Raw genomic sequence first — 24030 nt, 5'->3', positions numbered from 1 at the left:
GTGTGTAACTTCTGAGTCAGTCGTAATTACTTGCTGTTCTTTGGTTGTCTAGCAAATTTGTTTTGAACCTTCATGGATTCATAGTGTGGAATTTTTAGGAAAAAAGCAGGCTGTATAATATTGCCTAGTGTTTTAGTAACTAGAAAATATATGGAAGCATAAAAAAATTTAAGTACTCCTTAAATATGATACCTAACAAATTCATTTTTCTATATCTGAAACCTTTTAAGAAGGAAAAATTCCTGGAGCCTGTACAGACTGTAAGTAAAATTCTTTCAAGCTGTCTTGAAAAAATTGCCTTAAACTCCATCAGCCATAACCTTGCTCTTTCTAGCTTTAAAGTGTATTCCGTAATGCTTAAAATAGAATGTCTTTTGAGATTTAGAAGCTCTTATATTTACATCAAACTGTTCAAACACATTTGTGGCAGATGGTTTTTGGTTTTGTATTTTATTTTCAGTTCCTGCTCTACCTTTCCTTTTTATGGAATTGTTCACTTATATTTAGCAATTTGACCCTACTGCTTTCAGTTCAGTGCTCAACAGTTGAAATAAAACAGGGCAGTGAAGTGGCAAGGGCTATGCAGTGGCTCTCTAGTCCAGAACTTCTGAAACAGCAGCATCATCTTCTATGCTCTCTAGAGATGGAAAAGCTGGGAAGGGAGGAAAGGATAGGAAGAGTTGGATTGAAGTGTAACCCAGAAATTTTTCTTGTATTGCTTTATACCAATGTCCTGGGGTGACTTTGTGATGCTGAATTGTATCCCCATTCATCTGTTTAGCCTAGAAATAAGTTTTGCACCTTTAAACTAGATCTGAGAGTGAAGGGGGGGAGAAGAAGCAGTGGAATGTCTGAGGTGGCTGTACTTAAAAACGAAGGGATAGGAGCTTCAGCCTGCTCTCTCACAGACAGTATTGTCTGCAGCTCGGAGAGGGCTCTTCTTTGCTTTTAGTTATTTTTTTTTTTGCTAGCTGAGACAGAGGAGTTCCCCAGACCGTGGCTTTTCTTTTTCTTGGAAGTGATGAGCCTTGCTTTGGACCAAAAACCCAGAAAAACACTGGGAGCTCATGGCTGTAGCCCACTGGGGCCTGGGACACGGCATTTTCCAGCACTGGAGGGACAGATAAGAGACTGAGCGAGCTGAGCCACACCCCACAAAAAGGACTTTCTGTTTTTGCCATCTCTTCAGAATAATGAGAAGTTCCATTGTTTAATATTATTCATTTTTCCATGTTTTGAGTACTTGTTAAAGAAACAGGGGTTTTTCCACTTTTCTCAAAGGAAATTTTTGTCTCTTGAACTGGGTGAGGCAGGGGCCACTTGAATTTGCTTTCTAGAGGGACCCCTTTGGGGGTTTACTCCCTAAATTTGCCCTAAACCAGGACAGCTATGCTGTTTTTCACATCACAGCATTTGCCCCAGCCTTCTTCCTACAAAGGCTTGGTGTGGTCCTGAAATGTGTTATGGTGATGGCTGGATAATACTGCTTCTTTTAACCTGTTGATAATGACTGAACTTTAACCTCTGAAAAGAAGAAATTAGTAAAATCTCAATAAAACTAAAGAAATCCTCAAGAAAGAAAGTTACATTAGGCTTTGACATCAGTCTTAAATACCAAGTTTTGTGTTATTTATTTTGCCCCATACTTTCTTTCTGGAATCCAAAATGGTGACTGATGGTGACATAGTGTTTATTGGAGATGGAATAAAACTTTCAATTCCTAGTCTGCATACTTAATTTTGCAGTGTCTTTAGGATTGGAAAGAACTTCCAGCTAATATTATCTTCCATGCAGGACACTGGCTGCAAGGACACAACCTTTTACCAGACCATTAGTCTTGAGAAGTAGAGTCTGTCTTTAAAATTGCCATGGGTGAGTGTCCGGCATCTTCTGCCATGCGCGGAGGTTCTTCAAGCAGGGGATACACAGCAGTTATTTACTGGCTCATGCAGAGAGCCTAGCCAGTTAGGCAATTTAATGTGGATTAATGTGCTTACCAGCTCAAGGAGTCCCTGCTGGCCTGGAAGGTATAAGGTAGGAAAATACCAGCCTCCTTTGATCTTGAAGTGGATTGATTCTTGATCTTGCTGAGTCAACATGTTCCAGATCCACTTTTTTCTCATTTTTTATGCCTCTTTTAGTCAATATTCTTCTCTTGAATTAAGTTAGTGTCTCATCAGTTACACTCTCTTTCTTAGCTTTTGTGGCTTACAGTGATGAGAGAATCCTCTTATAAGGTACCACTTTATTTTTGGAGGAGCTCAGCCCAAGCTCACATTGGATTTTTGGGTGGTAAAAGAGTACAATTCTTGGTTTGGTGATCTTGGGACTGCGTGCTTGTTTACTCTGGACAAGTGTATTTGAAACTATTAGATCTGAACTCAAAATAAACATGACTGTTGCCTACAGCCAGTGAAGTGAAAGAAAGGGTTGTGGGTCTTTTTCCATTTCCAAAACTTGCATTAGTCAAATTGACAGTGTTATCCTGCTTGAGTAATCTCTTTCTTAATTATGTGCAGTTATAGCGTGGATGTATTTGTTAGTGAAATGAACTCCTTTTCATGAATGAGGTAAGAACGTTGCCATAATAATTTTAAGTAATGGAACAGATTTTAATTTAATCTTGAAGGAATCAAACATGTAACTACAGCTATCCATGAACCACACTTTGTTGTTGGGAGTTCAGGAAGTTGTATGTGGTGGTGGTAGAGGAAGAAGTTAGACTTTACATTCTGGATGCATATGTTATTTTATTCTGCAAATGAACAGGGGAAGAAAATACTGTGTACTATGTACTGTTTCTAAAGCTCTCTGAAAAACCTGAGATTCTGTTGTTGAACACAATTCAAAGATCAAATCGCGGAGACATTTTATACCCCCAGCTCTCCCATTGTTCTAGATTCATGTTTTGGGCTGTGGTACTTCTTTGTGTTTTCTGTTTTGGTCAAGAGTAGTTTGTGTCCAGCTCATCTACTGCTGCATACATCTAAAGCCTGTGTATAGCTTGTAAAACATGTTAGTATTAAAAGTATTTCACTGATAGTGGAAATAGCACTGATAGCTTTAAATCAGCATTTCATTGCATTAGCTTAATCTGTTAATATTATGATAGGCTTGTGGAAACCACATGTGGTAGTTCTAAATGTACATACTGCTGAAACATTACTCATTTGCTATATTTTGTTTCCCTTCTTGTGTCCTGACAATATTTTGATTGCAGATATATGTGGACAAGGATTTGCTCAGCAATTCCCAAAGAATGGCAAGTCATCTTTGGTGAAATTATTTACATATCATTGTTTCTTCTCCTGTACTTTTTGCATTCGGTGGTGTTTACTCTCATGATGCTTTGTACCATCCTTACCTTGTTTATGGGTCAGTGATTCCTTAGACTGCAGCCTGGATTTTGCTAGCTGAGATGGCTGTCAACAGTGTTTAGTCATTTGGGAATATATTTCAATTGGGAAGGTATCTTTTGTGGAGTGAAGCTTATCATTCATATTTTGTGCAGTTTGCTCATGGAATGGAGCAAATGAGCAAACTCCTGCATAATTTGTGGCAATGATATCTATATTCTTGAAGATATTTGGAAGCTATCTGGATGTGATCCTCGGCAAACACCTCTAGGTGACCCTGCTTGAGCACTGGATCAGATGACCTCCAGAGACATCTTTCCCTCTCGACCTTTCTGTCATTCTGTGACAAGGACTGTGTTGTCATCTGACATGCAAATAGCTGCTTTTCCATATTTATAGATGCACAGAGTAGTTTGAGCCTTGCATTGCTAGGTTTTTTGGATGAGAGTTGCTAACCTAGTGTTGCTTTTCTGGCCTTTTTGAAAAGGAAAAAAGCCAACATCCAGTTATCTGTCTCCTGAATCAAAATTGCGTATATTATTAGCAGTAGGGATTATTGTCATGTGGAAACTTATTAAAAGCACCTGGAAAGCTAAATAATTTGTCATATAGTTGTCTCTTATCCTCTGCTTTACTGACAAGATTAAAGAACTTTGGGAGTAATGAGATAGAGTTTTGCTCTGTGGAAACAGCAGAGATTAGACCGTACGTCATGATTTCCAGGTATTTTGTTGCTCTATCTTTAGTTACTGTTTTGGCTGATTTGCTAAGTGGAGAGGCATAAAGCTTTGGTGTTCTTTCTTTCTGACTAGTCCCAGCAGTGCTGAATGTGAGAATTTACATTTCTGTTTTAGTTAATGCAGCATTACTCTTAAATATGTCCGCACTGCAGCCTGTGCCATTTTATATGAAAACGTTTTGAATCACAGTGTATGTACTATATGTGTCTGTGTGTGTGTGTATGTATTTCCACCCTGAAACAAGGACAACTGTGTTTAACAGCAGAACATTGCCTGCAGCTCCTGTCCTGTCAGAGCTTTTCTCACGACATGTCACATAATACCTTCTGGAAACTATTGATATTCAGAGACTGAGTTCGAACTAATTTTTTTTGTTTGTTTAGTTACTGTTGTTGCCCTGTAATTCATCCAGTTTCTGCAGAGCAGGGCTAGGTTTTAAACTGCTGCCATGTAGAAGGAAGGGAGTGATCCTGCCAATCTTGCACTCAAAGCTCTGTGTCTTTCAGACAAATCCAGTCCTGCTGCTGCGCCACAGCAAGGCAAATTGAGTAGCACTGATTCCGTGTGAGCCAGGAGGGTTGTGCATAGTGGTGTCCTGGGGGCAAGAGGAACAGTCAGGAGAAATTGTTCTGGGCCTGTGTTTGGACAGAGCTGCCCACTCCTAGGAGTGTTGGTTCCCCATAGCAAAGAGCTTGTCTCCCTTTCCTATGGGAGATCCCAGGATACTCCCCCTCCTCTTTCTCTGCAAGCTCTGCCATACAACATTTCAGTGCAGGGCTTGTGGCACCATGCATGTTGGGTGCTATTCTGATTTTAAACACATTGGTAGACAGGTGTCAATTTACCATATAGACATACAGTAACAATTATTGGTACAGGAGGAAGAGAAATCTGAGCAATATGTGTGAACTTCCAATCAGATATTTAAAGCAGTGTTGCTTCTGGGATGTGCAAGGCAGCTTTGGCTGGGTGATTAAAATAGCATTATGGAAATGTGGTAGCTTGAGTTGACAGAACATCTGTGTGAGGGTAGTCACTTCCTTAGAGCTCTGTAGGACCTGCCAGAGGGTTTCCCATGCAGAGAAGCCTGGTACCATCTGCTTACCTGAAAGTTTGCCATCTCTGAGTCTGCATTATATGCCACTTGCTACTTTTACTTTGTAACAGCCATTTTCACTTTGTCTTTTTTTGCTGTCTATTTATATTTGCTATTTATATTTATTTTTGCTGTCTATTTAGTATTTGAACAATTAAGAACTTTCAGACTAAGACCATAATAGTATCATGGCTGTTGCTTTAAATTGCTAACTTTCTCCAGCTGTTTTTCTTCTGTTGGTGAGAGTTTTGGTGCTTACTCCTGGAGATCAGGCTACCAAGGAGACTCAGAGTGTAAAAGGAGGGAGCTATCTTATTTAATTGTGATGCCCCTTTTGAACACAGACATCAGGAAGAGGGTATTCCTTCAGTTAATATAGTTCTCATTTTCTAAGTATAGGGGGTGGGAAAAGGGAAGGAAGTACCTGATTGGAATGGGAACCTGGAGGGGGAGGGGTGAGATTGAGCCAGGGCTTGCAGAGGACCTTGGTGGTAGTGAGGAGCAGCAGTTTATTTCTTTGAAAGCTGGAGATGGAAACTGCTCTTGGAGCAAAATAGACGAGTGTAGGATAACTCTGAAATATTGCTTTTTGGTTTCTTTTCCTTTTTCCCTAAGTAGAAAAAGATTATTGTTGTCTCAGGTGTAAGAAGAGGCAGGCATTGGCTGTGTGAGATACCAGAGGCTAATCAGAGGCCTTGAGAAGAGGAGACATTTGGTGGATGTTGATAGTTAGGAAGGCAGAAATAGAATTTAAGATGGTAGGAAGTGACTCTTGCTGATGGAAGAAGCAGTGTCAATGGGGTAGAGTAGAGGAAACCATGTGGTTGAGTGATGGAATAGATAGAAGTGATAGTAGAGAATGGCCATGGATAGTAGTGGTTAATGGCCATGTGAATTTGTGTGCAGAAAACACGCTACTTGTACCTTGGGCTTTAGTTTAACACCCCTGAACATGCAGGTCTAAACACTTTGAAGCTCATTTCCTGTTCTGCTGTGTCCCCAGACATTTAATCTTGACAATATTCTAGCCTCAACATCAGTGTTTGGGCAGTCGGCCAGTTAGGAGACCTGATTTGGCCTGAAATGATCCATAATTTTTCAGCTGGCTCAGCTCACCACTGGCTGCATGGCTTGTTGCCCAGTCTCCTGAGTGCCAGCATAAGGAGTAAGGGAGCTTGCTTTTACAGGACCACTAAAAGAGAAAAGAATTATTTGTACAGAGATAGTGACCAGTACAAGGAATATAGGGTTATAACATCCTTTATCCATAAACCAATATTTCAGCTGTTATACTTGATCATTCTAGTAATGCTGCAGTCACACACAATCAGTCTTTAACCTACTAAATCAGCAGCAGGTATGGACATCCGAGCATCCTTATATGCCATTTCTTGTTCCTACAGAAGTGCTAGTTTTGTAGCCATAGGTGACTGGCTGTGACAATGCCAGGGAAGCTGTGTTCTGGGCTTTATCTGGCTGGAGGTCAGCAGAGGGGACCCATGCTGATGAAGTGCAACTCTAACTTACCCAGAGATATCTTCTTACCACACAGGGTAGCTTCACAATCTCAGGTGTGAAGTGGTGGCAGTGTTATTCTGCAGCTGGAAATGGGGTCTGCAGGTAGATCCCCTCTCAGTTTGTCAGAGAAGAGCTTCCCAAAGCTCAACCTGCCAAGGCTTGTGCATGCGCTGGTGTTCTGTGCTTTAGGTGCTGTTTCAGTTGTCCAGCTATCATTTATCTCACCATGTTTTTATCCAATAGTCCTCAGTTTCCAGCAGATCCTTGCTGTATTGCTGTTGGGACATTTCACTTGTCAGTTGCTAGGTATTAATCAGCTTAAATATAATGTGTAATGGAGTCTCTTTTATTTTTTGCTGTGAGCTGAGATGTGTGAAACCCTGTCAAGGTATTTTCTCTTCCTCTGTTGTTTACGTAGATAGAGGATGACAGCCTCCTGCTACTAGCTCAAATGGTAGATTCTCTTAGTGACAAAAAGCTCTAGGATTTCTGTTTTGAAACACAATAATATTTAAATGATTGTCATAATTTTCAGTGATTGCTGCTTCTTAATTTTCTTTAAAAACACACCCTTATCCCTTACTGCAATTCTATATGGCAAATGTCTTTTGTCAGCCTATTTTCTGTTGTCTCAGGTTCTGTTCTTAAGGCTGCTTACTTGATGCTTCTAGAAGTCAGTAAGATATTGCTGCTCACAGTTGCTGTCTTAACTTTTCCTGGCTGTTATTTGAAACTAAATAAAGTTTTCAAACCCTGTTCTTAATAAAATAAAGGAGGTCTGATAGGGGTGTTGGCTTGTTAACTGTGTTGCTTGAAAAGCTTTCTTAGTCTGTGTTGTGATTTGCTTGATCTTTTATACAAAACATCAGTAGACCAGGAGTTTTCTTCTTTCTACTCTTCATCCTGGAATCATACATTTAGTGTGGGTGTTTTTGGACAAATTCTTTTCAAGTATGTCCTCTCTTGTTCCTTCATTTTAGAACAAGCTTATAATGTCTTTGTAGAATGTCACAGAAGCATCTGTCCTACCACATGTGGAGAATGAGGCTGTCCTGTTCTATTAAGTATTTAGAGCATTTGTATTAAGCACTTCTCATTGCAAGGAAGTAATGCAGCTTTCACTCTGATAATCTTACACAGTGATTTCAGCAAGCTTTTGATACCTGCTGAATGAAAGTTTTCAAGCTCTAACTTTATGAAGGTAACAGGCAAAATCCTGCTTCTCTTTTGCTTGAAGATTCTTCTATATTGCTGTTTCTGTATATCAGGTGAAATGTTGGAGAACTCTTCATAGCTTATGAGGCAGACAAATATTGTTCTCTTATTGGGCTGAACAATCTGAACAAAGGTATGTGCACATCAATAGATGTGCTAAAAATTCCTTTGCTTTAACATGTGCATGTGCAGAAACTAAATTTTTTCAACTGGCTAAAGCTCCTATTCACAACGTCAGTTTCTGAAGACTATTATTTGGGTCCTTTCCATTACTCCTGAACATTTTTTGGCCTGACTTCAGAAACTGTTTCTTTTCCTCTGGTAGTATCGTGTGTAAAAGGAGAGATTTATAATTCTGGGGTCAAGGAAGATCAGAAAAGGAGGGAGGACAAGATACTGTGTATAACACACATGTATGATTGCAGTTCCTTTGTTGTCACTTTGTTCTTGTGTTTGTCCCCATATCCTCCCAAAATTCCCGTACAAATTTGAGGTTTTGAACCCAGCATCCTGTCTTGGCACAATTCTTGGGCAATGTGGGTGGTACAGAAGGTGAAGGAGTAGTAAGTCAGTACTGTAGTGCTGAACATGTAATTCAAGCTTCTGTAGAGTATGCACTAAAACAGTTGCTGGTGGTGTACAAAATGGAACCCATGATTCATTTTTCTTAGGTAAAAAAGATTTAGGAATTATGTTTCTGAAAATTCAAAAAAACTTGTCACTCCCAAGAATATTAAAATATGTAGAATAGCAGTTGCACATGCAACTTGTGGGTCTGCATGTGCTTGAAAGGGTGAAAATTAAGATGTAGCAGAAACCAGTGATATTCTTGGGGTTTAGGTGTTTTAATCTATTGTTTTTAATCTGAAATTAGCTAAGTCTAGCTAATTTTAGGGTTCTGTTTAATGTTGGATAGCTAAGTTAGCAACTTTTTCACTGAAAAAACTTCTGTCGAAGCAACTTTGTTTATTATAGTGAAAAACTTGAGTTTACAAGTACTCAGTTTTGTATAGAATAAAGAAAAATAGGTAATGCTTGTGAAGATTGTAACGTGGTGACCTCTGCAAAGGATGAGCTTTGAGTGATATGGAAAATGCAGCAAAGCTTCAGACTCTGCAGCAGTTTTTGTGATATATGCCAACTCATAGAATGTACCACTCTTATTTTCCTTTATGTCTTGTATGGATGGGTTTAAATATTTGGGTTTTCTTCCTATTGGAAATTCAGTTTTGGTTAATAGTAGTAGACTAGAAATAATATTTAAGAGCTTAATGCTGTATGTGGGAGTTCTCTGTTTCCTTTTAGTTCTGCTTGAGCATATGCTTCAGTATCTGATCTGTGCCATCAGCATCAGTGGGACTGCCTTGTCCTATATGTAAATGTGCCTATTTATAAAAATTCCTTCTTTAGTAGGAAGCAGAGATGATGCATTGGTCTTGCTTGAGAACTCAGTTCATTACTTCCTCAGTGCCACAGGACCAGCTATGTGTTATTCTACCTTCATCAAACTGGTCTTTGTGTTGATAAATAATGCGGTATGCAAGGCGGTGGTCCATGCTTAGACTTGACTATAGTGAGTAGAGTGTAAATACATTGCTACATACATAATTAAATTTGTGTAACAGCAATGTTTCCAGTGACTTAGAGTGATTTGTCGTGGAAAATACTGAGGTTTGACATTGTTAGTTGTAATGGGCTTCTGAAATTAATCCTGAATTAAACTAATCCTACTGGTTTTTGATGGATTGAAACCCATGTCAAAATAAACCTAACATTTCCAAATGGAGAATTCTTACCTTTTATCCTACCCAATTCTCTTGTTCAGTATTGATTTCTTTTTCTGGTTATTACTTCCCTAGTCTACATGTATTTTTCTCTCCCATTTCTTATAAAGTTCTTTCATCTTTATTGTTTTTAAAAACTAAAGTCTGTCTCATTTGAGTGCTAGTTGGAAATGAAGATCTGATGCTTCAGTCAGTATGGTGCTAGGATACAGGAAGCTATTTAAAACAGTTTTACTCAGGGCAAGGTACCACCACTCTTCTCATTCAGTTTTCTTGAGGAAACAGGAAGAGATCCTAAATTTCCTGAACTTTTAGTAGAATTTTCAGAGTCCTTTTATAGGCATAAGATTGATTACTAAAATATGTTTTTCCCCCTCTATGTTAGCATTGTAAGTGCTTGGACCAGATTTAAGACCTTGTTCTGCAGATGCTTAATATTCTGCACAGAAGCAATTAGTTGCAGGTGTTAACTCAAGTTCCTTTAATCATCAAAAAAACTGAAATAATGCCTATTTTTGATTGTGTTAGTGCATTGAGGCAAAAGTGGTTGTATTCTACTTTACAGTGGAGGAGCAGAAGAGATACAAAAGAGATGTTTGATAGGGCTGTAGTGATTGAAAACTCCATATTGTTGAACTTTGTGCAACTCCTGCTTTTTCTAATGAAGTGGTTTTGTACCCAAATGACATTAAGACAGTAAAAACTAAATGAGTTTGCCTATATCTAGTAGAAAATGTGTAATTTTGTTTGCTCTCCACTAGTGAATGTTCCATTAATTGCTGTTGTGGTCTTAAAAAGTATTATTTTTCTTCCTGAAATAGTTGATCTGATTCTTCTGAAAATCTGTTTCAGCTGATACTCTAACTGCAAAACAAAGAAGTTTCATGTAAGCTTTAAATGTTTACAGTCTCTGGTGACCCTTCTTAGCGTTGACAAATGCCTGGCTGCTCATGTAAGTGCAAATGTAGGAGTGTTTGTACAAAACAACTACTTTTCTTCCCTAGTAAAACTTGAGCTGACTGTACCAGCAGTGCTTCCTAAGCTTGGCACCCTTGTCCTTTTTTAAGTTGTTTTTTTCAGATTACATGGCTGCTGTAGACAGAGGTGAGGAACAAATGCCTTTACTAATGGTCACGCCACTTGACAGATTCTCAAAATAAGTTTTACCAATTCTGTTTGTGTAAATATTCATAACATAGGAAGCAAATAATTCCCAAAGGATGATCCCTTACCTGCATATCTTTTTTTCCTTCTTCCTTCAAAGGCTATACATGTTCCAAATTTGATAGTGTTAGCTGTACTATTTTGGTCTTAACTGGAAGGTATGTTTTGTTCTTTTTATTATGGTTGTAAAGAAACCCTATGAGTTGTCTTTTATGTTAACATTCTTAATTAATAACTTATTAGCATAAGAAGATTCATGAAGGTCCTGGCTGTGCTCCAAGATACTATACAAGATACCAAGGAATATTCAGTGTTGTTTCATTTTGTAGAGGACTTCATGCGTAAGGGATGTGCTTCAACTCTGCACTCCCTTCTGCAAGTTCTGTGTGCCCATTCAATCTCTGTTTTTGAAATTCTCTCTAAATATATTTCCCCCAGGATTTTGCTTGTCCTCATTCTAGAGCTGTTTCCAAGGCCCATACCTAAATTAGAGGACAAAGGAAAACAATTAGGTAGAGATAGTAAAGTACTAACAAGCAGAAGGCCTCTAATGACTAGCATAGAAATCTGTGAGTTTAACATACTGGATTTCTGGAAATAGACATATTTTTTGGGTGTTTCTAAAAAAATGCATATAATGAATTAAAGTTGCAGGGGAAAAAAATACAGAAAGGCAATCTAAGGATGTCAGTAGTTAAGTGGCTTGTCTTCCTGGTGGAATTGCTGGGTGAAAGGAGCACAATCAAATTCTGAGGGCTTCTAATGATATGGGTTAAGAAAGACTGAATTTAGAATACTTGGCAACTAAGCAGATAAATTAGATGTAGTCAGGTTCTAGAAAATGGGAAGAATGCCCAGACACTGGCAATCTGGACAATGGCAAAGTTTCCACTGCTAAACAAAAGATAAGGAAGGAAGATTAAAAGTTAAGTTAGTTTATTTGCCTTGAAGGTGACACCCAGCTATCTACAAAAAAATGTCAGGGGCTAAGATTTTGGTTTAAACACAAGATCAGATCTGAAACAGGATCTGTGAGCTTCCGTCATGGAGATGAGAAGTCTTGAGGGCAGTGATGAGGGTGGCTAAAAGCTCAGATTCTTGGTCTGAGATTTGGGCTACGAACAAGATCAATTAGGAGCATCATTTCTTGCAGAAGGATGGAAGGAAATTTTATTTGGAGAAGGTCTGTGTCGACTTTGTGGGAGTATTTAGGATTCAAGGAGAGCGGCTGTGTCAGTGAATTCTCTCTTCTGCCTAGCATTGTCCAAGTAAGTTGAATGATTACAGTGAGGAGGACTGGCATCCAGAGGGGTGGCCCTGCCCTTTTTGAAGACCAAGGAAGGAAGCTAATGAAGCCTAAGTTGGTGCAAATAATAGTAAAGGAAGGTAGGAAGATGAAGGAGGTTAAGAGGAAGTGTTACAGCAAGAGGAAGAAAAGCTAAAACTAGATGGAAAGGGATAGGAGTTGAATTAGGATTCTGTCTCATTTTCCTTCTGTTTGAGGGACAGTGCTCATGTCACATGCAAATTAACCACTTGCAAGGAAGAGTTTTTACTGTCATCTTTGTCTAAAAGAAACCACTCAAGGCATCTATTTTTTGGGGTAATTTTCTGGGCAGTAAATCACAGAATCTGAGAGTATCTTGAGTTGGAAAGGACCCAGAAGGATCTTAGAGTTCACTCCTGGTACTGAGGGGACAATCTCAGGAGACACCATGTACCCGGGAGCGTTTTCTGAATGCTCCTTGAACTCTGTCAGGCTTGGTTCTGTGACCACTTCTCTGGGGAACTGTTCCACCCTCTGGGTGAAGAACCTTTTCTAATGTCCAACCCAATTCTTCCCTGACACAGCTTCGGGCCATTTCTTTAGGTCCTTTCACTGCTCACCACAGAGAAGAGATCAGTGCCTGCCCCTCCTCTTCCCCTTCTGAGCAAGTTGCAGCCTGCAATGAGCTCTCTCCTCAGTTTCCTCCTCTCCAGGCTGAACAGACCAAGTGATCTCGGCTGCTCCTCACAAGGCTTCCCCTCCAGACTGTTCACCATCAGAGGATGGCTCTCCTTTGGACACTCTCTAATAACTCAATGTCTTTCTTGTAGCACCCTAAACTGCCCCCAGCGCTCCAGGTGAGGCTGCCCTGGTGCAGAGCAGAGTGGGACAATCCCCTCCCTTGCCCTGCTGGTGATGCTGTGCCTGATACAATGTTGGCCCTCCTGGCTGCCAGGGCACTGCTGACTCAGATTCAACTTACCATTGATCAGGATTCCTTTCCACAGGTTTTCTGTATATGGAAAAGTTGTTCAACAATAGTTTTTCAAAGTGTATTAGATATGTTCTCTTCTGATGTCATAATGAAGTGTTATTAACTCCCTTGGGGAAGAAAGGTTGAAATGGGGAATATTCTGCATTTCAGCATTTCATTCCCAGGCCACCACATAGATGCACAAGTAACTGTATAGAGTGTGTATATGGCACATGTAGGTATTGCTGTTTTAAGTAAAACAGTGAGCAGGTAGGATGCTTGCAGATAACTAAAAGAGCATAATGTTCTTAAAGTAGTTTAGAACATTGACAAAGGACAGTTTGACTTAGTAGTTTTTTTTTTAAATAACAAAACCTTTTCTTTTTCCTACTAACTTATCTCTTTACTCTGTGTGCTAGAGTTTTAGACTGTGTCCATCTGCAAGGTGAAAATATATTTAGAAACAGTGTTTTGGGGACAAAACATTTGGTTGAAAACATGAATAAGATTCTTCTTAAAGTCACTTTTGAAAATCTTTATAACCAATACTTTGACAGTATTTTTGATGTACCAAAGTTACCTCCATGCCTGTAGAATTCATTTTTTTTCCAATAAAAATATTCCTTTCTAACCAGTGATCTCTGACTCAGTTCATTACCTGAAGAAAAAAAAATCAGTCTAAAAGATACAACCTTGACTTGCCTTGAAAGAGAAAACTCTTGCTGAGTAACAGCCTCTGTGTTAATGGTGGAGCTTCCCTCTTCATCTGTCACAGACACATACAGCTCTGGTACTCCTTCATGAGCCTACCTCTGATGTCTCAGAGCAGCCCAGCAAAGTGGGAGAAAGTGGTCACTTCTGCAGGATGATCATGATGAAAACCAAATATTAGAGAAAAATAATCAGGCCTCTTTTTCTGTGTGTGCTTGACAGTAATACAACCATCCATACAGTAAGGGTAATCCAGCAAGAACAAAACGCAGCACAACTGCTCTGTTCTTCCAGTTCTTCCTCTTTCAGACTCCAATCATGTGAGGGGCAGGATGTGTATCTCCATGCCTCATGTATGCCATGAATGTATATTCACCATATACTGAGGGAAGGTAATGAGATTGTGATACATGGGGATAGTATAAAACAGTGTATGCTGAAGGACTGGAATGAAGTCTTGCAGTTAGTGTGTGAAATGCTTCTTAGGGGCTGACTCTCAAACTTTTTTGTTTTAATTAGTGCCTGCTTTTTTTCTTTCACTGTCTCTGAAAGTAGCCTCTGGTTGAAGATCAGACGTGACCAAAGGGTAAAAGTTCACAATTTCCACACAGGAGGTTATTTCTGAATGATAAGCTTACGCAAATATTTGTGTCCTCTAACAGTTGTCTATCCATCTGCTGAAAATCCAAATGATAATAAACTGTGTGTCCTTTCTGTATAGTAAGCCAGTGGCCTACTTTTTCGTGGCAAGAACAGTTGCTGGTGGCCTGCTTGCTTTTCTTGACTCCGTTCTAATTTTTATTTCTCTCTTTTAAATCTTGAATCTCACAAAGAAATTTGAACAAATTTTTAGAGGGTTTTTTTCAGTTTGCTTTCTAAAGAGCCTGTTGTGTCACAGCAGATAGGGAAGACTTTTGTTAAAAGTCATTGTCTTGACAAGTGAGGCTTGGGAGCTGTTCAGAAGACTCGCTACTGTGTGCATAATTAAAGCACATTAAGTTCCAGTTGGTGATTTGGGTGTCAAGCGTTATAATTTGTGGTCTTCTCTGAATGATATTTAGGCAGCTTGTGGACACTTTGAGAGCATACAGTGTTCCTGCATAGGCAGCTGCAATAGCTCATGGCAGTGATTGTTTAAAGAACTTGCACCTGTTTCTAGTTTCAGATTCTAATTATTAAATCTATTTATGGTTCTTCTTGGCAAAAACAGTCTAATCACAGGTTATTTTAATAACATTGGTTGTTTTAAAGTAGCTACTGCTGTAGTTTCATGGTACTTGAACATCTCTTGAGACTCTTGAATAAGCTTTAGGGATGCCTAGAAGTAAGTAGCTTTCTCTTAGATAAGGTTTTGAAGATTTACTCAAAATACTTTAAATTTTAAGAGTTTACTTATGTTGCTTGGAAGCGGGGGTGGGATACGGAAACAGTTTGACAGGTTTTGGTATACGTGTTTATGCTGGGATTCTCTCCAATCTTATATTTTTAGATTGATCCTTCTGAGGTCTCTGAGTATTTTAATATAGTGGTCTCTGCATGTATTAAATTGTTGCTTACGCCTTCCTCTGCTGGCCAGGAAGCTTGGTGACTTGAGGGGGTGTCAGCTGCTCACACATAATCAGTCTTCTCATTCTCTGAACTTTATTCTCTATTTTCACTGAATTCTTGCTGCTTAAGAGCTCAGATGAAACATGTGGTATTGTTATTTAGGGGTGTGATTTTTCTTCTATCAGAGTCTTATACTTGAATGCATTTAAAAATGTCTTCAGCTGGCATGTAGAATATGAGGTGTCATGTAGCTCATGCTGTCCATCATTGGTAATTGCACAGAGAATATGTATCTGCAGAAGAAGCTCTTGTGCTATCTCCTGTAAACTCCCTCAAATACCTGTTGACCTTTTTCTTCATCTTACTGTTTGTTTATCTCAAAATGTCACTTCCTGGAAGAAAGGCTTTGAGCTGATCATAAAGTTAGCATTGGGATTTTTCATCTCTATTGAGTCTGTTTATTTTCTTCTGAGTGACTGAAGGAAATCAGACTGTGCCATTCAAACTTTCTTAATGGCTCTAATTGGATTATTGTGCTCTAGAAATGAACAGCTTTTGTATGTTTATACAGTGGTTCCTGCAGTGTAGACAGATGCGAGTTCAAAACTTGTTTTCCAATTTATGGCTGTTTCATGCACTTTGAATCTAGAAACAGATGAAGTTTGCAGAGTGATGGAGCTTGTATTATGATTATTACATGTGGCACCTGGAACGGAAAACTTAAAAAAAGGTAAAAGCAAAATCTTCCTGGCACTTGATATTGGTGGTGCAAAGTTAAGGTTCACAAAGCACATCGGCAGTGACTCATTTCAGTGAATCAGACTCACTGTAACTACTCAAACTTCATAATTCTTTTTCACACAGAGGATTGTATTTAGGCACTTCCAAGTTAACCATGTGTTTTACCAAACATATTTCTATTTATCAATAAGCAATTAGGTTAATGTAAAGATACCTTGACCAGCTTTTTATTAAGGTCTGAGATACACTGTTACCTTTTCTGTCATAAAAGTGCCGTTATTTCAATGATGATTGATCCTTTGCAAAAAGAATTTCAATACCTATCAGCAAAATATTTGTGAACTTAGAGAGTAAATACTGTCACTTGCCTAAAGATACTGAATTTTGAATATGGGAAATGTACCTGCAAAATACATTATTCCCACACTGAAATATTTTGACTCTTAACCGTTCAGTAACATTTCAGATTTCTCATTCTTTGTCAAGCACCTCTGGCTCCTTTACTGTCTCTTGGGGAGAACATGACTGTGGGAGTGATGTCTTGTTCTGGCGACCTCATTCTCATTCTCTCCAGTTGCATTTTATGCAGAGCCCTCTGCTAGCCTTGGAAAAGCTTTCCAGAGCTTCAGATCTTCCAAGTGGTAGAAATGTTTTCTGTTTTTTGTTATTGCTATTTGAGCATGATATTGCTGCCACGACAGAGTGTGAGTAGCTTTTGCAGGAATACAAGGAAGTTTTTTTCTCATATAAGTGGGCCACAGTAGAACTAAAAGTTATCCTAAATGGTATTATTTGTTCTCTCTTTTTAGAATAGTGTTTGTTTTGCTGCTTTGGAAGTTTTTTCTTTGCTTCTCAGTTAAGGGAGAGAGGCACTGATACCTTTAGACAGTTATTAATGATCTTGGATTTCACAGTCAAATTGAGGAGCTCAATCCTTAGTTTTTTTATTGTTTGGAAGAAATATGGATGTGGTGTGAATCATATTGAGAAAAGTGGCTGAAGAACTTCAGTTTGAAAGTGTTTCCATCAGTGCATCTATTAAAATGTTGCTTTGTATTCTTAGTACTGATATATTGAAGGTAATAATGCTGCTATAATTTATTTTAAATGCAAACCTAATAGCACTTTGGAAAAATGTAAGAGCTAATAAAGTACTCTGTGTAACAATGCATTTTTTTACCTAATGCTTGTTTTAAAATGCCTACAACTTTTTTTGGCTTACATTAGTCATTGAGCAACTCTGTTTTTTAAAGAAGCTTGTAAAGGTGGTGCTATATTGAGAGTCTGATGTGTGTCTTTCTGATGCCTTGAAATATTTTAGGACTGGAACAGGCCATTTTTGTCTGTTGTTAGAATAACCTCTTTAAGCCAAGCTTTAGAACTCTTCATTCTATGTGCAAATCTTAAAACTTTGACTGATCATTAAAGATCACACTATAAGGTATTGCTTAAAATCAAGATGACGCTGGTCTTGTTGAAAGTGAATTTCAAAATAATGTTTTACTAAAAGCTCTTATGCGCCTAAATGGCTTTATAATTAATTCTGCTTTTAGGACTGATGGTTTAAGGACTTTACTGATTGGAACAATGAGTTGTGAATTGAAGGGAAAACATGCTGTGGTGGGGGTTGGTAATAAATGAAGTGGTTGTGGAGTTTTTTTGTAGTGGTTACTTCCAATCTTGTCAAGTTGTGTACGATTTATTTATTGTGGAGAAAGTGAAGAAGAGCCCTTCTGATTTCTTAAAAAAATATTATTGAATTATTGCTAGATATGCCTCTGCACACATCTTGTAGTTGAAGTACAACTCTCTAAATTCTTGAGTGGACAAGCAAAGGTGCTAAGACAATCTAAAAAATTCCTATGATAAATTTTTCTACAATAGTGTTGTGGATGTGTGTGGTGTTCTTTTGGGGTTCTTGGCAAAAATAGTGTAGGATTGTGTACTAACATAAATCAATAAACTTGTCTAAATCATTAGAATTGCTTCGAGAAAACCAGGTTAGGATGTGGCTTCTGTTGAAGCTGCAGTTTGTTTGTAACCAATATTTTTTTAGTAATGAGATGCTGACTAGCATTTGTGTCTCTAGAGAAGAAGAGGAACGTCTGAGAAATAAGATCCGAGCAGATCATGAAAAGGCTCTGGAAGAGGCTAAGGAGAAATTGAAGAAATCACGGGATGAGATTCAAGCTGAGATTCAGACAGAAAAGAACAAAGTAGTGCAAGAATTGAAAAAGAAAGACAGCAAGCCACTGCCCCCTGTTCCTTTACCAAACCTGATAGGGATACACAGCGGAGAACCAGCAGACCCGGATATCCGAGAGAGGAGGAACAAAATTAAAGAGGTAAAGATAATGATGATGATGTGGTCCTGCCTGTTCTTGTGTCTGACAGCAGTTATTTATATGGCATTTGGTTTCTGTGATTTATGTTAAGAAAGAAAAACAGATCTGCAAATCATGTAGTAAACTAAAAGTAGTAATGAGCATCAGCATTATTGTATGCTGTTTGAGTATTAATATTTCACTGGATAACAACTTAAAAATTATTTTAAGGAATTTCTTCAGCTTGGTGATATGGATTCAAAGTGATTTTGTCATTAACACATGGAAGAGTAACAAGGGCATCTTTCAAGTAGGGCATGACTTTGTGAGTTTCCTTTCAAAGAATGGAATATCTTACTGTGTCACAGGATGATTTTAGATGTTAAAACATAAGATTGAATATGAGGAAAAAGAAGACCTGCTGCTAATATTTGAAAATTACCAAATTATCGCATACTTTTCAAAATGCATTTTAAATGGGTTTTAAAAATTGAGTAAATTTAAATTGATTGAATGTGTTACAGGTAAGTGAGACAAACTAAGATCTTGCTTAGGCTTTTGGTTCTGTAGCAACTTACACTATGGGAATTGCTGTTCCTCTCCACTACTGGTTGGCTGTGAGATTCATTGCCCCTTTTTGTCCTGGCAATGCCAATTTTCTATTACTATTGCCAGATGTTTCTCTGAGTCTGACCTTCTAACTCGTATAGCAAAAACATTGTACAGCCTCCATTATTCTTTTTCTTTCCTGCACTCTGATGAGTTTTATACCAAAAAATTGATTGAGCGAAGCAATGCTTCACTAAAGGAATGCTTCAGGCCAGATGCAGACAAGCACTGACTTTGTTACTAAAGAATGTCCAGGACAATAGCACTTAGTATTTACATCAGATAAATTTACTTTTAAATTGCAATCTGAGTTCAGTTCACTTATAAAACCAAAAAGAAACCTGTCATTCACCTGTCCTCGTTGTAGGAAGTAGTTGTTGCTGAATTATGTGCCATTCTGTGGGTGGATCACCCATTCTGTAGGTAGACCACCCAAGCTGGAATTTTACTTTGAGTATTAATGATGGCTAGATGGAATCCACTCTTATAAAGTAATGAGCAGCTGGTTATTATATATGAGTGATGCAGTGTCGAGCTGTATTTGCTCCATATAGAGCCCTGTCACAATCTGGGTATCTGAAGTGGCAAATCCTTCTGTGAAAGTTGTGTCTGTTAGTGATTACTGCAGAAGTGCTTTTGCTAGGAAGTTGTGTCTGGAATATTGGACCTCCTTGACCCTGCTTGGTTAGGGCTGCTTCCCGAAGAACAAAATTAAAATGTGGATTTGAAAAGGCTCTACTAATTTGTTTGCAAACATTTTGAGTGAGAATATATAGAGCAGTTTGCTTTTCTAAATGTTTTTGTAGAGTGGACAATGAACAGCATGGTTGTCAACACTTCTTGATTTTTACTACAGATTACTGTAGCAAAATACCTTTGAGATGGATTTAATGCATAGAATAAAGTTGAGTTTACCAAGTAATGCAAAATTACAGAGCACAGCTAACAGTGAAGAACTATCTAGAAGAAATAATTAACCAAAGCTCTTATAGACCAAGTCTGGAATTGGAGGGGGGATTGAAAATTAGTATTTGCCTTTCTGGGGTTGTTTGGTCAGATTGTAGCTTGAGAGATTATAAACTCTAGGTTAGTAGAGAATGGCAATTTTCATGGTCTCATGAAAAAGTAGTAAAATTTGGACCATTCTTGCTGATTTAAACCTGGAGGTATAGCAAAGTGTAAGGAATTCAGAGTAGTTTGTGAGTAAGAATCACCAGGTGGTGATCCTTAGCTGCAGTTGCCACACACCTCATGCTGTAAAAGGCTTACTTCTTTTTTTGATGATCAGCCTACGTGTGAGTCACACTGACAAGCTGTTTTTTCTATTGCATAACTTGTTGATGACTACTATTATGGTTTCTGAAGTGTAGCTTTTCATTACCAGACCATAGGTGTTTGTGGGACTATGTTTTAAGTGGATAAGTCCTTCAGTTAGGATAATAATGCCTTTGTCTTGAGCAGTTTTCCCTTGAGCGCACACTGTGCTTGTTACAGCCCAGGATCACAGGAGCGTGAGTGCAAATTCTTTCTTGTATGAATTGCCTTCATTGACTCAGCCACGTTAGTACTGTAGCTACCAGGTGATCTCCAGAGTTCTTAATTTTAGTTTCATGCAGGGCAGGAGATTGTCACTTCTATAGCTAGATGTGTGAAGGCATAGAACACTGCAGTGGGAGGTGTGCTAGGGAGAATGGATAAGGAGTAATGCTCAGGAACCATTGATGAACAATGTGGCTGAGATTAAAACATATATTAATAGTGTCAAATGAACAATATTTTATCTGAAGCCTGTTTTTGACAACATCCCATGTCTCAGAAAAGACAGCAGCGATTTCAGAGATGTGAAGTGCATTTTGAAATCCGTTCATCACTGAGGTCCTCCCTCACTGTTTTATGTAACCAGTGTGGACTAATACAAATAGTCTTTGGAGATAAAGACATAGCAGAAAAAATGAACAAAGGAAACAATATCTCTAATGTAGGTCTACAACTGATATATATGAAAAAAAAATTTTTTTGACATGTAAGACATTTTGATGGCCTGAAAAATGGCCCAGGGAAGCTACTGACTCTTTGGTGGCTGCATATCTGGCTTCAGAATTCCTGGTGTTCTCAAGAAAGCATTTGACCTGCTTTGGTTTACTGTGAATTGTCCTGATAAATTTTTGAGGAATTTCACTCTCAAAGAACAGCTTTAGACTGTTCAAATTCACAAAATTAATGATCTTATACAGCCTATTTCACCTCCTATCAAATGGTGAAAAACTGTATAGAATTGGATGGAATGGTGGGGGCTGTTTGTAACACACATGAGTCTTTACATATGTGAGGAAGGCTGGAAAATTTTCAAATGAGGATCCAGTTTCTATTATTTTTGCAGAAAATATATTACCAGTTTTTCTTTCCAAATAGCAATTTGTTGAAGTCTGGTTTTTTTTAACATCTCTTTATAAGTGGTTTGGCAGTAGTTTAACATTTTAAAAAGGCATATTTTGATTTTAGAAAAAAGTGCATATAAAAGTAAAAAAGAATTTCTGTAATGCTCTTAAGAGAGCTTTGCAAAACATTTGGAAACTTTATATAATAGGAATGTTTGCTGAGCACAGAGAGGGAAGTTTCTTAAGGTCAAGGAATACAACTGGGAGCAGAATCTGCATCTTACTGGAGGGTTTTTTGTGTGTCATTTGGTTCTGAAAATTATGTATAGTGTTACATTGTATTCTCAAGTTTAGTTTGCAAAATTGTGTAATCTGTCTATATTCTACTAAGATGCTATTATTTATTTCAATAAGGAGAATTTCTGAGTTGGCTGATTATTTTAGATGCACAGTGACAACTCTGAGAAATAAAGGTTTTCCACTTGCTTACCATACATGCTTTATAGCATTTCTCTGGCATATTAGCTTGCTGTTCAGGCTTTGAGAAGATGCTGTGGTGTTTAATTAACTGATACTTTAAGAACAAACACATTGAAAATTATTCTTGCTGTTACACTTTAGCTTTGTATTCATATTTTGGCTTTTTGTACTATGTAGAACAAAAATATTGAAAAGAGAATTTTTTTTTAAAGATTTTAAGTGCACCTTGTATAATTTTACAGCAAGGCTTTAAGATGAGTCTTTTCATTGTGGTTAATGCAGAGAAATTAAGAACAAATCCTGTCTTTTGGAAGTAGTTGGCTTTGTTTCCAAGTTAAATTAGCTATAAATTGCTTGAGTGTTTGGAATTTTGGCACTTAATTTCCATTATTATACTCTTTAAAGGTGTTTAAAGAGTATTTTTTTTTTTCCTTTACGTTTCAAGGTAATCATTACATAGTGCTCTGGGGCCTATAGTAAGTTTTATTTCCATGGGAAGGTAAATTCTACCCAGTCAAATAAGGAAAATTTTGTAATTCTTTTCGCTCTATTCAGGGTTCATGTTTTCTTTAATTTCAGCCTGAGATGTCACAGTATTGTCTTACTGCCATCACTCATTTAGGATACTTTTTAAAATAGTGTATTTCATCCAATAATGGTCCTAATCCTATGCAGGTGATCCTTTCTCTCTGCTCAGCACTGGTGAGGGCACCCCTGAGTTCTTTGTTCAGTTTTGGACTCCCCGGTATGAAAGAGACAGGAGCATTGTTGGAGAGGGTCCAGTGAGAGACCACAAAGATGATTAAAGGACTGGAGAGTCTCTCTGGAGAGTCTCAAAGGATGAGGCAGCTGGGCTGGGCAAGAGAGGGAATTTTACAAAATACCTGGAAGGGAGGATGCAAGGAAGACAGAGGCAGGCTCTTTTCAGTGATTCCCAGTGGCAGGCGCAAAGGCAGTGGGCACACACTGAAACACAGGAAGGAAGCTGCACCTGAACATCATAAAGCATTGGTTTTTGTGAGAGTGGCAAAGCACTGGAGCTGGCTGCCTACAGAGATTGTGGAGTCTCCCTCCTTGGTAATGACTGGGAATGGACAGCTTGTTTAAAATTACCCTCCTTGAGTGGGGAGGCGGGACCAGATACCCTCCAGAGATCCCTTCCAACCTCAGCTATTCTCAAGTAAGATGATGTTTGTTGTCTCAGCCTGTCAGCTGGAAGACAGCTTCTCTGGAATGTTACATGAGGGCACATGGTAAACTTAACAGCTAAATAATAATGCTTCAGATTAAGGTTTCAGATAGATGGGAAATCTGAGTTCTCTGGAGCTTCTGTTCTATTACTTGTTCTTGTGATACGCAATCGTGTAATTACACAGTGCTAATTATAAATGCACTTTTTAAAAATCAAGCTGAAAGGAGGTGTGCTGTCCACAGAGGTAAGGTAGAGTTATGAAGTGACTGAAACTGCTGCCTGTACCATTCTTGCTTGTGCAGTTTAAAAGCTCTTATTTTTAATGAAATGGGAGGGCAAGGTGGTATCTTTCTGATAAACTGTTCTCAACCCAGCAAAATTCTGGTTGTGTTCCTGTGTGTCACACCTTTCTGGTTAAAAAAAAAAAAAGGTGGATGAGATATTTAAACAAAAGTTATTGTGAAGTGGACATCCAGGAAGTAGAGGCGCCAGAGTTAAAGGTCATTGAATAATAGAATAGTTTGGGTTGGAAGGGGCCTTTAAAGGTCATCCAGCACAACTTGAAGTTCGTTTGTGACATATGACACCTATAGAAAGAGTTAAGTTTGGATGCTTTGCACAAGTGAGGAACAAGTCTGTCTGGGAAGCTGGGGATGTTCTGACTTGAGTTCTTTTGCCAGTGATCTTCCCCCATCACAACTTCCCACTTAACCTCTTTTAAAATTAGAGTTGTAATATATTGCCTGTTTGAAGAGAAGGTAGGAAGTTAATTTATTTAATATTAGTGGAGGCAATGTCAGAAGTACTTACAGATAAGTGCCAAGCAGAAAAGTGATTAAAATGTATTTTCATCCTGGTCTCTGGATGATACTCAAGAGGCTGCTAATACTGTTGAGGAGTAACAGGCTGTTTTATAAGCAGCAAAACTTATGGT

General features: G+C 38.3%; 1 protein-coding gene across 1 annotated transcript in view; it reads left to right on the top strand.

The window, feature by feature from the left end:
* MAN1A2 (mannosidase alpha class 1A member 2) overlaps positions 1 to 24030 on the top strand; it is a 133408-nt gene that overhangs the window by 11325 nt on the left and 98053 nt on the right. Inside the window, exon 2 of the mRNA XM_063148452.1 lies at positions 18203 to 18458. Coding sequence (XP_063004522.1) covers positions 18203 to 18458 — 256 coding nt within the window. The remainder of the gene's footprint in view (positions 1 to 18202; positions 18459 to 24030) is intronic.

The sequence above is a fragment of the Melospiza melodia genome, chromosome 2 (assembly GCF_035770615.1).
Source record: "Melospiza melodia melodia isolate bMelMel2 chromosome 2, bMelMel2.pri, whole genome shotgun sequence".
In the NCBI taxonomy this organism is placed as follows: domain Eukaryota; kingdom Metazoa; phylum Chordata; class Aves; order Passeriformes; family Passerellidae; genus Melospiza; species Melospiza melodia.
The sequence above is the reverse complement of the archived record's forward strand: the minus strand, read 5'-3'. Positions and strand labels throughout refer to the sequence as shown.